Here is a 16,171-nt window from a genome sequence, read left to right as displayed (position 1 = left end):
TCTATTTTGTTTATCTTCTCAAAGAACCAGCTTTTAGTTTTATTGATCTTTGCTATTGTTTCCTTCATTTCTTTTTAATTTATTTCTGATCTGATCTTTATGATTTCTTTCCCTCTGCTAACTTTGGGGGTTTTTTGTTCTTCTTTCTCTAATTGCTCTAGGTGCAAGGTTAGGTTGTTTGAGATGTTTCCTGTTTCTTAAGGTAGGATTGTATGGCTATAAACTTCCCTCTTAGAACTGCTTTTGCTGCATCCCATAGGTTTTGGGTCGTCGTGTCTCCATTGTCATTTGTTTCTAGGTATTTTTGATTTCTTCAGTGATCACTTCGTTTTTAAGTAGTATATTGTCTAGCCTCCATGTGTTTGTATTTTTTACAGATCTTTTCCTGTAATTGATATCTAGTCTCATAGCGTTGTGGTCGGAAAAGATACTTGATACAATTTCAGTTTTCCTGTACTTACCAAGGCTTGGTTCATGACCCAAGATATGATCGATCCTGGAGAATGTTCCACAAGCAATTGAGAAGAATATGTATTCTGTTGTTTTTGCATGGAATGTCCTATAAATATTAAGTCCATCTTGTTTAATGTATCATTTAAAGCCTGTGTTTCCTTATTTATTTTCATTTTGGATGATCTGTCCACTGGTGAAATTGGGGTGTTAAACTCCCCTACTATGATTGTGTTACTGTCGATTTCCCCTTTTATGGCTGCTAGTATTTGCCTTATGTATTGAGGTGCTCCTATGTTGGGTGCATAAATATTTACAGTTGTTTTATCTTCTTCTTGGATCGATCCCTTGATAATTATGTAGTGTCCTTCTTTGTCTCTTGTAATAGTCTTTATTTTAAAGTCTATTTTGAAGTTTTTAATTTTGATGAGGTCCAATTTATCCATTTTTCATTGGTTGCTTGTGCATTTGGTATCAAATCTGAAATACCACTGCCCAATCCAAGATCACAAAGATTTATGCATTTTCTTCCAAGAGATTTATAGTTTTAGCTTTTATGTTTAGGTCTTTAATCCATTTTGAGTTATTTTTTGTACACAGTATGAGGTAGGGGTCTAAATTGATTCTTCTGCATGTGGAAATCCAGTTGTACAAGCATCATTTGTTGAAGACTATTCTCCTGCAGTGAATGGTCTTGCTACATCTGTCAAAAATTTACCAGAGTTGTATAAGTTTCTCAACTCTCAGCTCTCTCCCATTGATCTACGACTACCCTCCATGTCTCTTTTTGACTATACCACCTAGCACAGAACCTGAAATATGAAAGCACTCAGTATAGATTTGGTAGGTGAATAAATCCCTTGTCAATAATAAAATGATTAAAGTGTGAGTTGAGCAATACCTTAGGGAGCATTATCCTAACCCAGTATTTAAAAAGCAAGAAACTGAGGCCTAAGAGAGGTCACCTGACTAGCTCAAAGGCAGAGAACAAATTACCTAAGAGCCAGAGGCAGGACCTGAATTCAGCTTTCCTAACGTCTGGTGCAGGGCTCTTTCCATAATATCATGCGGCTTTCTCAACTAAACTGAATTGCCTTAACATCTGCCAATGTGTCTGCCTATGAGAACCAGCATGTATATTAGAGACAGGCACGTATCCTAATACTTAATCATAGGGGAACTCTTCATAAGTATAATTCACCAAAAAGCCTTACAATCAAAATGGGCCAGGAAATCATTAATATACCACTAAATGCAATGTTTCCCTCCAGACAACTGTCTTCTAACTTCACTTTCAGCTCAAGAATACAGCTAGTCATACTTTCAGTCCTTAGATTATTCTAAATAGAAGAAAACCATTTGTGCGACAGTAAAAATAATAAAGCAATCAGGCACCTAGTCCTATTACCCTGCTCTCCTTACCATTTTCCACCATCACTGTGATGCTTCACTCACTACTAACTGTTTTAAAGAATGTAGAAATAGAGCCATCATCATAAATGTAACTTTCCTCTACTGTCCAGCAATTAGTCTGCCTCTTTCCAAAAACCAGAGAAATTTTACAGCAGCAGAACAGAAAAATAAAGGGAAACAAGCAACTACAGGAGAAGCCTTCTAAAAGATATATAGAGGATGTATGATTTAGAGGTAAATGGAAGACACTAAGTGTTCAAACTTAATACTACATTTATGCATACAAGTAAGGGAAATGCTGCCCATGCAAATGTTGTGTATACAATATGTATGAGCAGATCATGAATTTTCCTGTAGTCAAGAATATATTCGGCCTTCAGTTTAAACTACCTCTTCTCAAAATCTTCCCAAGTCACCCAAGCACAATTAACTTGTCCTTCCATAGTGCACCCACTCTTCCTTCTACAGACTCCATAACTGTAATGATTATAGCGTATTTTATTTTATTTATTTATTTATTTTGCGGTACGTGGGCCTCTCACTGTTGTGGCCTCTCCCGTTGCGGAGCACAGGCTCCGGACGCGCAGGCCTTGCTGCCATGGCTCACGGGCCCAGCCGCTCTGCGGCATGTGGGATCTTCCCGGATTGGGGCACAAACCCGTGTCCCCTGCATCGGCAGGCGGACTCTCAACCACTGCGCCACCAGGGAAGCCCCAAATATAGCGTATTTTAATAGTTACCTCACAAGTTTGTCTCCCTTCTAAACCATCATCTCACTGTGGGCAGAAACCATGTGTTTTTAGTGTTGTGTTCAGCGTAGAATTTAGCATAGCCCTGGCACATAGCAAGCACTTTATATTTCTTTGTCGAATGAACATTTTCAAAATGTTTTGTAACACTGAACATACCTGTTCAAAAGTATCAATAACAAGAAATGTATTCATTCTTGCTGTGATAATTCCCAAATGTTATAGTTCACATATATACAGTTGTCATATTGTATATACACTTAGAGTACACATACTTAGGTAGTATATGTCATACACTTCCTTACTCTAAGTACAAACTTCAAAGTTGGCCAATCTGCTAAAAACAAACAAATCTAATTCAATATGTTTAGAGCTGAATGTTGTAGTGTTCACCATCTCTGCTAATAATGCAATTTTATACTCCTAGCCAAAAACACAATAAAAAGTTCAAGACTAATCAACCACAAGCAGCAGGATCTAAGCGGTGTCTTACGAAGGAGATGGGGAACCCTCTCTATAGAAACATGTAAAGGAATTCCTGAGGGCAAGATATTTTATGTTCACCAAAAAGAATTATAGATTAAACAAAAAAAAAACAAAATGACTGTCAAATACTGGTCTACTGGTAAATGTAAAAGCTTTGGAGTCTGAAAGTCCTGCTTTTAAGATGTGCCTAGGGCTTCCCTGGGGCGCAGTGGTTAAGAGTCTGCCTGCAAATGCAGGGGACACGGGTTCGTGCCCCGGTCCGGGAAGATCCCACATGCCATGGAGCGGCTAGGTCCATGAGCCATGGAGCGGCTAGGCCCGTGAGCCATGGCCACTGAGCCTGTGTGTCCGGAGCCTGTGCTCCACAACGGGAGAGGCCACAACAGTGAGAGGCCCACTTACTGCAAAAAAAAAAAAAAAAAGATGTGCCTCTGATGTGACCTCTTTAGGAAGGTCACTTCACCTGTCTGTGCCTCTTTCAGTTCCTCTTTTGTAAAATGTGAATAAGAATGCCTATCTCACAAAGCTCCCTTTGGGGATCAAATGATACTGTATAAAGGACCTGGCACAGATGCTCAGACACTAGCATGTAACAGTGTTCGTTCCCTTCCTACCTGGCAACATGTTGTCACTTAAGGAGCAGAGTCAGAAAACTCTCTTGGCTGAAAATATTTCTCCCAACAGATGTCAGTCAATGTTTCAAGTTTCACCAAAAGGAAATTGTTTGGATTTTCAAAAGCCCCAATTAAATGTTAAAAAATCTGTCACTTAATGTATCTATTTGGCTTTCAAAGGTAACCTGTCAAGGCCCTAAAGTACTGGGGGATTTCTTTTGATAAAGATAAAACAGGGAAAGGCCTATCTATGGAGGATAACTCCTAAATGAGGAGGTTGAAGAAACAAGGAAAAAGCAGTGAAAGGGTCCTAGAGAAAAACTTTTTCTACTTTATAATATTACAATCAGTCTTATCTAACTACATACCACTACATACACTCATAGAAAATCCATAAATTCATCAGTAAACTTGCATGCCAATTTAAGGTTATATTATTAAGAGGTGAAATTTCTGTTATTAAAACAAAAAAGATAAGTCCCAAACCACAATTTAATGATGTATTTCTGACCACTATTACCAAAGAAAAGATGTAGTCTGGGATAAACTATTGGCTCTATGTTCCTGCAAACTGTCAACTGTGTGCTCACAGTGTGAATTTTGATAAAATCGTAGTACAGATGGCATGATAGCTCAGTCATATAAATTATTAATAAATTTACATAAAGAAAAAACTCAAAACCATTCCATTATCTTTACAGACCTGACCAAGACAATGTAATGTCCCAACTTACACTTCAAATTTATTCCTATTATGAAGGTGCAACCACTACCACTTTTTTTTCCAAGTCCAGCCCAAATTCTCAGTCACTCACCCGCCCTCCATCTTATGAATCCTGTGCTTCCTCTCCGCCCGTGGCCTCCACCAAAGGGACTCTATAAAGTAAATGTGGAGAATTATTGCCAAAAGTGAAAGAATTAGAGATACTTAAAGTCCTAGAAAGGCTAATAAACCTTTGATTCATTAACTTAGAGAGGAGAAAGTAAATCCACAAGCTAGAGGATAGAAATATATTATACTCCAATTCTAAAATGTCAAAATATGTCTAAGATTCAAAATGTCTGAAACAGAACTTTTCAAAATCCAGCAAACCGAATTTAGTATTATTTGTGGATGAAGATATAAATGATATTTCTGCCTTCCTGGGCTCACAGAAAAACTCATCCTTATCAATGAAATCAGAGAAAAGAAAAATAAAGATTTGAATAAAAACAATTAAGAATTGCATTTTAAAGATCATATACATACAAAGAATATTAAAGGTTCTCTTTTCTTCTACTCTTAGCATTTTTATGCTACATCTATAAACCTAACATTTGCATCCATCTTCTTGTCTCTTGATAGAGTGAAGAAAGCACCTCTAATCAGAATGCCTGCAATCCTGCTCTTCTTCCTACATTTCTCTTCATAATTAATCACATATCCTCCATCAATGAAGACAAAAATCACTAATGCATCTGCAATTTTCCTCCATTACCCCATATGCAAAATTTATGCTGTCAAAATAATGACAATGATGACAACAGGTTAAACACATCACTTTTTATGTTAGAGGCACAGTGCTAAATGCTTTCCATAAATTATTTAATTCTCAAAACCACTGTATAAGATAGCGCTATGGACTGTTTGTGCCCCCGCCACAAATTCATATGTTGAAAGCCTAACCCCCAGTGTGATGGGGCCTTTGGGAAGAAATTAGGTTTAGATGGGGTCACAAGGGTGGGGCCCTCATGATGGCATTAGTACCCTTATAAGAAAAGACATCCAAGAGCTTGTTGTGTCTCTTTCCACCTAGTGAGAACACAACGAAAAGGTACTACCTGCAAGCCAGGAAGAATGTCCTCACCAGAACCCAAAAATGCTGAAACCATGCTCTCAGACTTCACAGCCTCCAGAACTGTGAGAAATAACTTTCTGTCATTTAAGCTGCCCCGTCTATGATATTTTGTTATGGCAGCCCAAGCTAATTCCCCATTTTACGACTGAGAAAACTATGGCTTAAATAGGCTAAATAACTTTCCTACAGAGGATCCAGGCTACAGTGGTAGAGTCGGGATTTAAACCTGGCTTTTAACTAATACTGTTCCACTAATGTCTCTACAATATTGAGTTCCTAATAAGTAACCAACTATGTTATGTGCAAGAGATCAAAATAAAGTTGCCTTTAAAAACTCATACATCTAATCATATATTATAAACAAACATATGGACTGCCAAAGTGTGAATTTCTCCAGGTTTGGTACCCAAGAAATGTTTATTGAAATAAACAGAAAAAATATCAAACAATAATACAATGTGTTGAGTGTTGTATGAGTAGGTCAAATAAAGTAACACAAAGGTTTCCAGAAGGAAGCAATTAATTCCAGGGGTGAGTAAGACAACTATTATAAGATAGGTAGAGTATGAAAAAGGCCATAAGTAAATGAAAGGCGGTCAGAACAGGGTATAATTAATTATATTTGGTGGGAATTTATCAGGGATTACTAGTAGATGTTACATATAAGCTGTCTCTTCAAAGATGAATAGAGTATCACTTTTGGAATAAGAGATCATTCTAGGTTGAATGGACTATATGGACAAAAACATGGAGTTTGAAAATGTAGCTGCCTGTTCCTTTTTGATCCCATATTCAACACTGTAGTTTACAGTATAAAATATCTTAACAGATGCCCCTGTCTCTCATAGCTTCCTTTTTCAAACCACTCTACAGAAAGTATAAAAGTAATCATCCTAAAACACAGATCAGATTGGCTCCTTGTTCAAAAACATTCGATAGTCCTACTCTGCCTACAAGATACTATTTAAATTCCTCAGACTAGAATGTTAGGTCTCTCACAATCTGTCCCTGTTTTTCCTTTCCTTCCCAATTCACCTTGAGTCATGATTCCTCTACACTGAAGCCACACCGGATTGTTTGCTGCTCTTAAACAGGCCCTGTTAAAATGTCCCCCACTGGACCATGGCACATCTTCAAGACCCATGTAAAAGAACAACTTTGGAAATATAACTTTGCCTATTGTCTCACTTATTACTCTCTGTCTTATGTTAGTTACATTCCTACATGTATGTCTCTATTAAAGACTACAAGCTCTTTGAGAGATGACTCCTACCCTACAGAGTTATTTAAAAAAAAAATTGAATCAAATCTTTGAGTCTATATGTCCAGGTACTATATAAGGAGCTGAACGTTAAAATGCAATATCATAAGAGCACTACTAGACAAATACACAGAGTATTACGACAGTCACCCAACTCAGCCTGCAGAGGTGCAGAACAGCTTCCCACAGAACATGACTAACTGATTCTTAAAAGATGAATATGAAGAAGACATAGGTAAAACATACACACACAGGTATGAAACAGTGCCACGTGTTAGAAGAAATTCAATGTTGCTAGAATGTAAAATATGGAGCCAGAAGTGGCTAAGTTATAAAGCTGTAGAGACAAAAGGCTGCATACAGTGTGTTGAGAAACATTTTATGCTGTGGGCCAGTGGTTTAGCATTAGTAAAAAGCCCCAATTCATACTGCGCCAAAACCAGGTGTAAGTTATACTGTAAGACATTTAAAAAATTGAATTAAACAGGTGGTACTGATATTTGCAAGTCTCAAAAGTCAAACAGATTAAAAAGGTATACAGTAAAGAGTCTCATCACACCTCTGTCATCTGCCCAGTTCATACCCTACTTCCTGGGGAAAAGTGTTAGTTTCTTCTTTTTCCTTCCAGAGTTCCTTATGCCAATAGAGCAAATAAATCTAGTTCCCCTCCTTTACACAAAAACTGCTGTATAATATGTTCTGCACCTTACTCTTTTCCTTTTTACTTGCAACGATTTTTCCATGATTTTCCAAATAAATACTATTCTTCCTATTCTTCTTCAACTGCATAATATTCCATTATACTGCTGTATCATTATTTACTTAACCTATCCACTATTAATGGACATTTGAGCTTTTGTTTCACTCTACTACGATATATTGTTTTGGTTGACACATATGAAGAAAATCTAGCCTTATGCAGATATGACTAGAAAAAGGGAGAAAAACGTTAATAAAGTTTTCAGATTATTGTGGATAATCTCCAAATCTTTTGCTATTACACACAATATTTGTATGAATAACCCTGTACATACATCATTACAAAATTGAAAATATACCTGAAGGATACATTCCCGAAATGGGAATATACACTTGTAATTTTGATATATATTATCAAATTGTCCCCAGAGAAACAGAACCAGTATAGATTTCCCACCAGCAATGAATAAGCAGTGACACTGCCTGGTTCCTCAGAGGATCCTAGGGCAATCTATCTTTTAAAATCGTAATCAAGGAAGAAGAATCCAGAAGAAGCATGACATAAACAATCAAACAGGTCAAGAAAAAAACAGGAATTATGAGGTTTTGGAGTACAAGCAAGAAGACATAATTGGTCTCTAGTGTCAAATATTACCAGAGAGATCTAATAATTAAATAATAAACTAAACTATAAAACTTAAATAATTAAAGCAGTATGGTTAGCCATGCAAAAAATAGAACAAATCAAGACAGAATAAAAAACATACAGTAATGAAGAATAAAGGCAATTAAGAATAAAACAAAGATAATACTATTCCCCATGAAAAGGAATCAGAGCTCCCTGGAGAAATTGGTTGATTCTAGAGCTGGGAAACTATATGATGAGCCTGGAATATTTTATTGTGTCAGAAAGTCTTCACAAATTGATGGGAACATGTCAAAAAAATATAGAGCTAGCTTTTCAGGGCTTACATGGGCCAAATCTAGGATAATTTGAGCACTTCAGAATTAATAATGATGGGAAAAGACTATAATCCATTGAATAAATTAGCATAAAAATAGGAGAACTTTTTTGAATAAAAGTTCTCATGAAGGAGAACCTTTTTTTGTAGTGAAAAGTCAATTAAAATTAAAAAGGAACAACTAAATTAGAAAATCACCATGAATAACAAACAGCTGGCTCAAACAAGAACAATAATTGGATGCTGAAACTCGTGGGCCAAAGTTTGACGAGCAACCAGATATTTATATGGTCACAAAGTATCACACCACAGGACTTCCCTGGTGGCACAGTGGTTAAGAATCCACCTGTCAATGCAGGGGGCACAGGTTCGAGCCCTGGTTCGGGAAGATCCCACATGCCGCGGAGCAACTAAGCCAATGCGCCACAACTACTGAGCCTGCGCCCTAGAGGCCACGAGCCACAACTGCTGAGTCTGTGTGCCTAGAGCTCATGCTCCACAACAAGAGAAGCCACCACAGTGAGAAACCCGCACACCTCAACAAACAGTAGGCTCGGTTCGCCGCAGCTAGAGAAAGCCTGCCCGCAGCAACAAAAAGCCAGTGGAGCCAAAAATAAATAATCAATAATTAAAAAAAGGTATCACACCACAAGATTCTTATTAATTACAGACGGAATAATAATAACCTTACAATGGAGAAGAATCTTGGTAGACACCATTGTAACCAGTGATCAAAGTTAACATCACCAGGATTGGGACGAAGCAATATCATGTGCTTCCTGATTAAAGTAGACTAAAGAGACATGACAACTGATGTATCAGTTGCACGACCAGACATCATGATGTCACGTAATGACTCTTGCATGATGATCCAAGATTTTTTTGGAGAGGGAGGGCTTATAAAGGTTATTATTGACAATATCTGGATGACAGCATTGTGTCAATGTTAATTTCTTAATTTTGATAACTATACTTCAATTATGTAAGATAACGTCCTACTTTTAAGAAACACACACTTAAGTATATAAAGGTAAAAGGGTCATCATGTCTCAAACGGTTCAGAAAATCTATGTATTTGAACCTAAGTATCTTTAAATATATTTAAAATATTTCTATATATTTTAAATATCATATATTGATGGGGAAGGAGGAACAAAGCACTGAGACAGAGAGGAAATGACAGGGAGGATAAGGAGAGAAAAAAGAAATGCAAATGTGGAAAATGTTAACATTTGAGGAATGAGAATATGGACTTCTCTGTACATCCGCCTCCGTCAAATGTCTGTTCATATTCTTTGTCCATTTTTCTATTTATCTTTTTCTTAATGTTTTATGGACACACACTATAATAAAAATGTTAATCCTTATTTTTTTCCCCAATATGTGATGGTTTTTGTTATAGAGAAGATTCAGTTTTTACAAAATCAAAACTTTAAAAATTCTTAATGCTACAATAATGATGATGTTTGGGTGATGTGGTTATGGATGCTTTATTTGTTTTAAGTTTTTTTAACTTATCTGTATTTCACAAATCTTTACTAAGCACCTATTAATTTTTTAATGAAAAAAGGGTTATACTTTTATATTCCTTAAGCAAAATCCCAGCAGAACTCTTCATAGAACCTGATTCTAAAAATCAAATGGATTTATTTAACAATTTCTCTCTTAATAACCTTTGGAGACAAGAAGAGCTAAGCCAATAGTGAAGAAGAGTAAAAAGAGTTTGAGACTTGCCTTAGAGAGATCAGTACTTATTGTAAAGTGGTATTGGTACAGGAATGAAAAAGCAGGCTAAAAGAGAGTAGAGGGAGCCCGGAAGCAAACCCACATATAAAAACAACAATATGATGGATTACTCAACAAATGAGATTGAGGCTATTATTATACTTTTAGAAACATAATGAGATTAGAACCCCTTCTTAACACCTCCCCACACACACACACAAAACATAACATCCTCAAGGTGGAATAAAGAAGAACTAAATGTGAAATAACTTTTAGATATCTTATTAAAAAATGTAAGACACTCTGGTAGTGAGGCTCCAAGACAGCCTTCAGTGATCCTCTCACACTGGTATTCCAGTCTCAGTATGGTCTCCTCCCACAATGAACAGGCTGACTGACAGTCTGTGACTTCAAAGCCTAGATCAAAGAAGACATTAGTTTCCACTCTGATCTCCTGGCTCACTCATTCAGGGGAAGTCAGCCTCCAAATTATGATAACACTCAAGTGGCCCTAGTAAAGGATCACATCAAGAGGAACTGAGTCCTCCAACCAACAGCCTACACCAACTCACTGGCCATTTGAGTAGGTTATCTTTAAAAGCAAGTCCTCCAGCCTTAATTAAACCTACAGATGATTGAAGCCCTGACTGACATGTTGACTGCAACCTCATAAGAGACCAAGATCATAACCAAACAAACACCCTGCTCCCAGAAATGAAAAGAAATAATAAATATTTATTGTTTCTTTTAACCAAATAGGTTTTTCTGATAATTTGTTATGCAGCAATAGACAATAAATAAAGACTATTGTTATAACCTCAATGTAGGAAAGGAAGTTCTTAAAAATTATAAGAACTATAAGAATTATAAGAAGCATAAAGGAAAAGATTGACAAATGTATCTATATTGAAAATGAAAGGCTTTGGTACAAAAAAGTTAGTACTCATACAACTAAAAGGACAAGTCACAAACTAAAAGAAAATATTTATAATTCAAATAACAAATAATGAATATCAATTCTTGAAAACTTCCTACAAATCAACAAGGACAAACCATCTAATACAAAAAAGGGAGTGGGGCAAAGAGTAGAAAATGCAATTTATAAAAGAAATTATGTAGCAATAAACATATGAAAAGAACTAGAAACCCCATTAATAACCAGAGAAATTCAAATTTAAAACACCAAAATACCAATTCTCACACATCAGAATGACAAAACTTATGTGTGACAAGAAGAAAAGTCTCACAAACTGCTGGTGGAAGTAAAGTGTTAACAACCACTTCAGAAAACAATATACAAAATCTAGTAAAGGTGAAGGCAGAGCATACCCTATGACCAAGCAATTTTCTATTTGCAATAAAAATTTCACATATACATAGGGAACGTACAAAAACATTCGTTGCAGCACTGCTTGTAATAGGTAAAAAACTGGCAACCACTTAAAGCTCTTCAACAGAACAGTTTTAAAAAGAGTGGTTTATTCATGCAAAACCACGCAGCAGTGAAAATGAAGAAATCAGAACTCTGTGTATCAATATAAATACACCTTAAAAACATAACACTAAAAAAAGGTTTATAAAAGCTATCAGCTGACTTTTCAGCAGAAACTGCAGACCAGAAGAGAGTGGCACAATATATTTAGAGTGATGAAAGGGAAAAACCTACAACCAAGAATGTTCTACTCAGCAAGGCTCTCATTCAGATTTGATGAAGAAATCAAAACCTTTACAGACAAGCAAAAGCTAAAAGAATTCGGCACCACCAAAACCACCTTTACAGCAAATGTTAAAGGAACTTCTCTACATGAAAAAGAAAAGGCCATAACTAGGAATAAGGAAATTACGAAATAAAAAACATCACCAGTAAAGGGAAACATACAATAAAGGTAGGAAATCATGAACACACACAAAGCTACTAGGGAGGTTAAAAGACAAAAGTAGTAAAATCATCTCTATCCACAATAAGGGATACACAGAACAATTAGATGAAAAATACAGTGTCAAAAACAGTAACTGTGAGGGAAGGAGAGTACAAATGTAAGGTTGTTAAAATGTATTAGAAAGTGAGAGATCAGTAACTTAAAACAACCAAGTATATATAGAGAGTGCCCGACAAAAACCTCATGGTAACCACAAACAATTCACTTTGTTATAAAGCAGAAACTAACACACCACTGTAAAGCAATTATACTCCAATAAAGATGTTTTTTTTTAAAAAAAAAAACCTGTAACGATATACACACAAAAAAGAAAAGGGAATCCAAACATAACACTAAATAAAGACACTCATCAAATCACAAGAAGAGAACAAAAGAAGAACGGGGGGAGACCTACAAAAACAAATTCAAAACAATTTAAAAAATGGCAACAAGAACATACATACTGATAATTACCTTAAATGTAAATGAACGAACTAAATGCTCCAGCCAGAAGTCTTGGACTGACTGAATGGATACAAAAACAAGACCCACATATATGCTGCCTACAAAAGACGCACTCCAGATCTAGAGACACATAGAGACTGAAAGTGAGGGGATGGAGAAAGGTATTCCAGGCAAATGGAAATCAAAAGAAAACTGGAGTAGCAATACTCATATCAGACAAAATAGACTTTAAAACAAAGACTGTTACAAGAGACAAAGATGGACACTCATCCATCTATGATCAAGGGATCAATCCAAGAAGAAGATATAACAATTATAAAATACATGCACCCAGCATAGGAGCATCTCAATATATAAAGAAAATGTTAATAGACGTAAAAGGAGAAGTCGACAGTAATACAATAATAGTAGGGGACTTTAATGCCCCACTTACCATCAATTGACAGATCATCCAGACAGAAAATCAATAAGGAAACACCGACCTTAAGTAACACATTAGACCAAATGTACTTAATTGATATATAGAGAGAGCATTCCACCTGAAAGCAGAATACACATTCTTTTCAAGTGCACATGGAACATTCTCCAGGACAGATCACATGCTAGGCCACAAAACAAGCCTTGGTGAATTTAAGGAAATTGAAATCATATCAAGCATCTTTCCCGACCACCAGGTTGTAGGACTAGAAATCAACTACAAGAAAAATACTGCAAACAAACACGTGGAGGCTAAACAATATGTTACTAAACAACCAATGGATCACTGCAGAAATCAAAGAGGAAATCAAAAAGTACCTAGAGACAAATGAAAACACAATGGGACACGGCAAAAGCAATTCTAAGAAGGAAGTTTATAGCAATACAAGCTTACCTCAGGAAACAAGAAAAATATCAAATAAACAACCTAACCTAAAGCAACTACAGAAAGAAAAACAAAACCCAAAGTTAGTAGAAGGAAAAAAATCATAAAGATCAGAGCAGAAATAAATGAAATAGAGACTAAAAAAACAACAGAAAAGATCAATGAAACCAAAAGCTGGTTCTGTGAAAAGGTAAACAAAATTGATAAAACTTTAACCAGAGTCATCAAGAAAAAAAGAGACAGGGCCCAAATCAATCAAAATAGAAATGAAAAAGGAGAAGTTATAAACGACGCCATAGAAATACAGAAATACATCATAAGAGACTACTCCAAGCAACTACACACCAATAAAATGGACAACCTAGAAGAAATGGACAAATTCTTAGCAAGGTACAGTCTCCCAAAACTGAATCAGGAAGGAACAGAAAATATGAACAGACCAATTAACAGTAATGCAATTACATCAGTAATTTAAAAACTCCCCAAACAAACAAAAGTCCAGGACCAGATGGCTTCACAGGTAAACTCTACCAAACATTTAGAGAAGCATTAACACCTATCCTCCTGAAACTATTCCAAAAAATGGCAGAGGAAGGAAAACTTCCAACCTCATTCTATGAAGCCACAATGAACCTAATACCAAAACCAGACAAAGATATCACAATAGAAGAAAATTACAGGCCAATATCACTGATGAACATAGATGTAAAAATCTTCAACAAAATACTAGCAAACAGAATCCAAAAATACCTTAAAAAGATCACACGCCATGTCAAATGGGATTTGTCCCAGGGACGCGAGGATTTTTCAATATCAGCAAGTCAATGTAATACACCACATTAACAAATTGAAGAATGAAGCAACCTAAACATCCATCGACAGATGAATGGATAAAGAGATGTAGTACATATATACAATGGAATGTTACTCAGCCTTTAAAATGAATAAGATAACGCCATTTGCAATAACATGGATGGACCTGGAGATTATCATTCTAAGTGAAGTAAGTCAGACAGAGAAAAACAAATATCATATGATATTGCTTATATGAGGAATCTAAAACAAAAATGATATAAACAAACTTATCTACAATACAGAAACAGACTCACAAACTTAGAGAACAAACTTACGGTTACTAGGGGGGAAGGGTGCGTGGGGAGGAACAGATTGGGAGTTTGGGATTGACATGTACACACTGCTATATTTAAAATAGATAACCAACAAGGACTTACTGTATAGCACAGGGAACTCTGCTCAATACTCTGTAATAACCTAAATGGGAAAAGAATTTGAAAAAGAATCGATACATGTCTATGTATAACTGAATCACTTTGCTGTACACCTAAAACTAACACAACACTGTTAATCATCTCTACTCCAATATAAAATTTTTTTTAAAAAACTGAAGAATGAAAACCGTATGATCACCTAAATAGATGCAGAAAAGCTTTTGATAAAATTCAACATCCATTTATGATAAAAAGTCTCCAGAAAGTGGGCATAGAGCAAACATACCTCCATATAATAAAGCCCATATATGACAAACCTACAGCTAACATCATACTCAATGGTGAAAAGATAAGACAAGGAAGCCCACTCTCACCACTTTTTTTCAACACAGTTTTGGAAGTCCTAGCCACAGCAATCAGATGAGAATAAGAAATAAAAGGAATCCAAATTGGAAACAAAGAAGTAAAACTGTCACTATTTGCAGATGACATAATACTGTACACAGAAAATCCTCAAGTAGCCACCAAAAAACTACTAGAGCTCTAAAAACTACTAATAAATTAGATAAAGTTGCGGGATACAAAATTAATATACAGCAATCTGTTACATTTCTATACACTAACAATGAAATATCAGAAAGAGAAATTAAAGAAACAATCTCATTTATCATCACATCGAAAAGAATAAAATAGCTAGGAATAAACCTTCCTAAGGAGCCAAAAGACCTATACCCCACAAACTGTAAGACACTGATGAAAGAAACTGAAGATGACATAAACATATGGAAAGATACCATTTTCCACAATTGGAAAAATCAATAATTGTTAAAATAACCACATTACCCAAGGAAATCTATATATTCAATACAATCCCTATCAAATTACTGATGGCATTTTTCACAGAACTAGAACGAATAATTTTTAAATTTATATGGAAACACAAAAGACCCCGAATAGCCAAAACAATCTTGAGAAAGAACTCAGCTGGAGGTATCAGGCTCCCTGACTTCAAACTATACTACAAAGCTACTGTCATCAAAGCAGTATGATACTGGCACAAAAACAGACACATAGATCAAAGGAACAGGACAGAAAGTTCAGGAATAAACCCTCACACCTATGGTCAATTAATCTATGACAACAGAGGCAAGAATATACAATGAAGAAAAGACAGTCTTCTTCAGTAAGTTGTGATGGAAAAATTGGACAGCTACATGCAGAAGAATGAAATTAGAACATTCTCTAACACCACACACAAAAAATAAACTCAAAACAGATTAAAGACCTGAACGTAAGACTGGATACTATGATACTCCTAGGGGAAAACATAGGCAGAACACTCTTTAACATAAATTGCAGCAATACTTTGTTGGATCCAACTCCTAGAGTAATGAAAATAAAAGCAAAATTAAATAAATGGGACCTAATTAAACTTTTGCACAGCAAAGAAAACCATACACAAAACAAAAAGACAACCTGAGGAATGGGAGAAAATATTT

At 35.8% G+C, this 16,171-nt stretch overlaps 1 protein-coding gene across 4 annotated transcripts in view; it reads right to left on the bottom strand.

The window, feature by feature from the left end:
* The window catches only part of AKT3 (AKT serine/threonine kinase 3), a 368,454-nt gene that overhangs the window by 307,474 nt on the left and 44,809 nt on the right, over positions 1–16,171 (bottom strand). For 2 of the 4 annotated variants that reach the window (XM_024754282.1, XM_024754306.1), the window contains one exon: positions 4,528–4,588. The exons of the other annotated variants lie outside the window; for them this stretch is intronic. In XM_024754282.1, the coding sequence (XP_024610050.1) occupies positions 4,528–4,588 (61 nt within the window). The remainder of the gene's footprint in view (positions 1–4,527; positions 4,589–16,171) is intronic. 4 annotated transcript variants of the gene reach the window in all.

Source organism: Neophocaena asiaeorientalis, unplaced genomic scaffold, assembly GCF_003031525.2.
Source record: "Neophocaena asiaeorientalis asiaeorientalis breed wild unplaced genomic scaffold, Neophocaena_asiaeorientalis_V1.1 scaffold524, whole genome shotgun sequence".
Taxonomy (NCBI): domain Eukaryota; kingdom Metazoa; phylum Chordata; class Mammalia; order Artiodactyla; family Phocoenidae; genus Neophocaena; species Neophocaena asiaeorientalis.
Note: the sequence above shows the minus strand (reverse complement) of the source record. Positions and strands in the feature narration are given on the sequence as shown.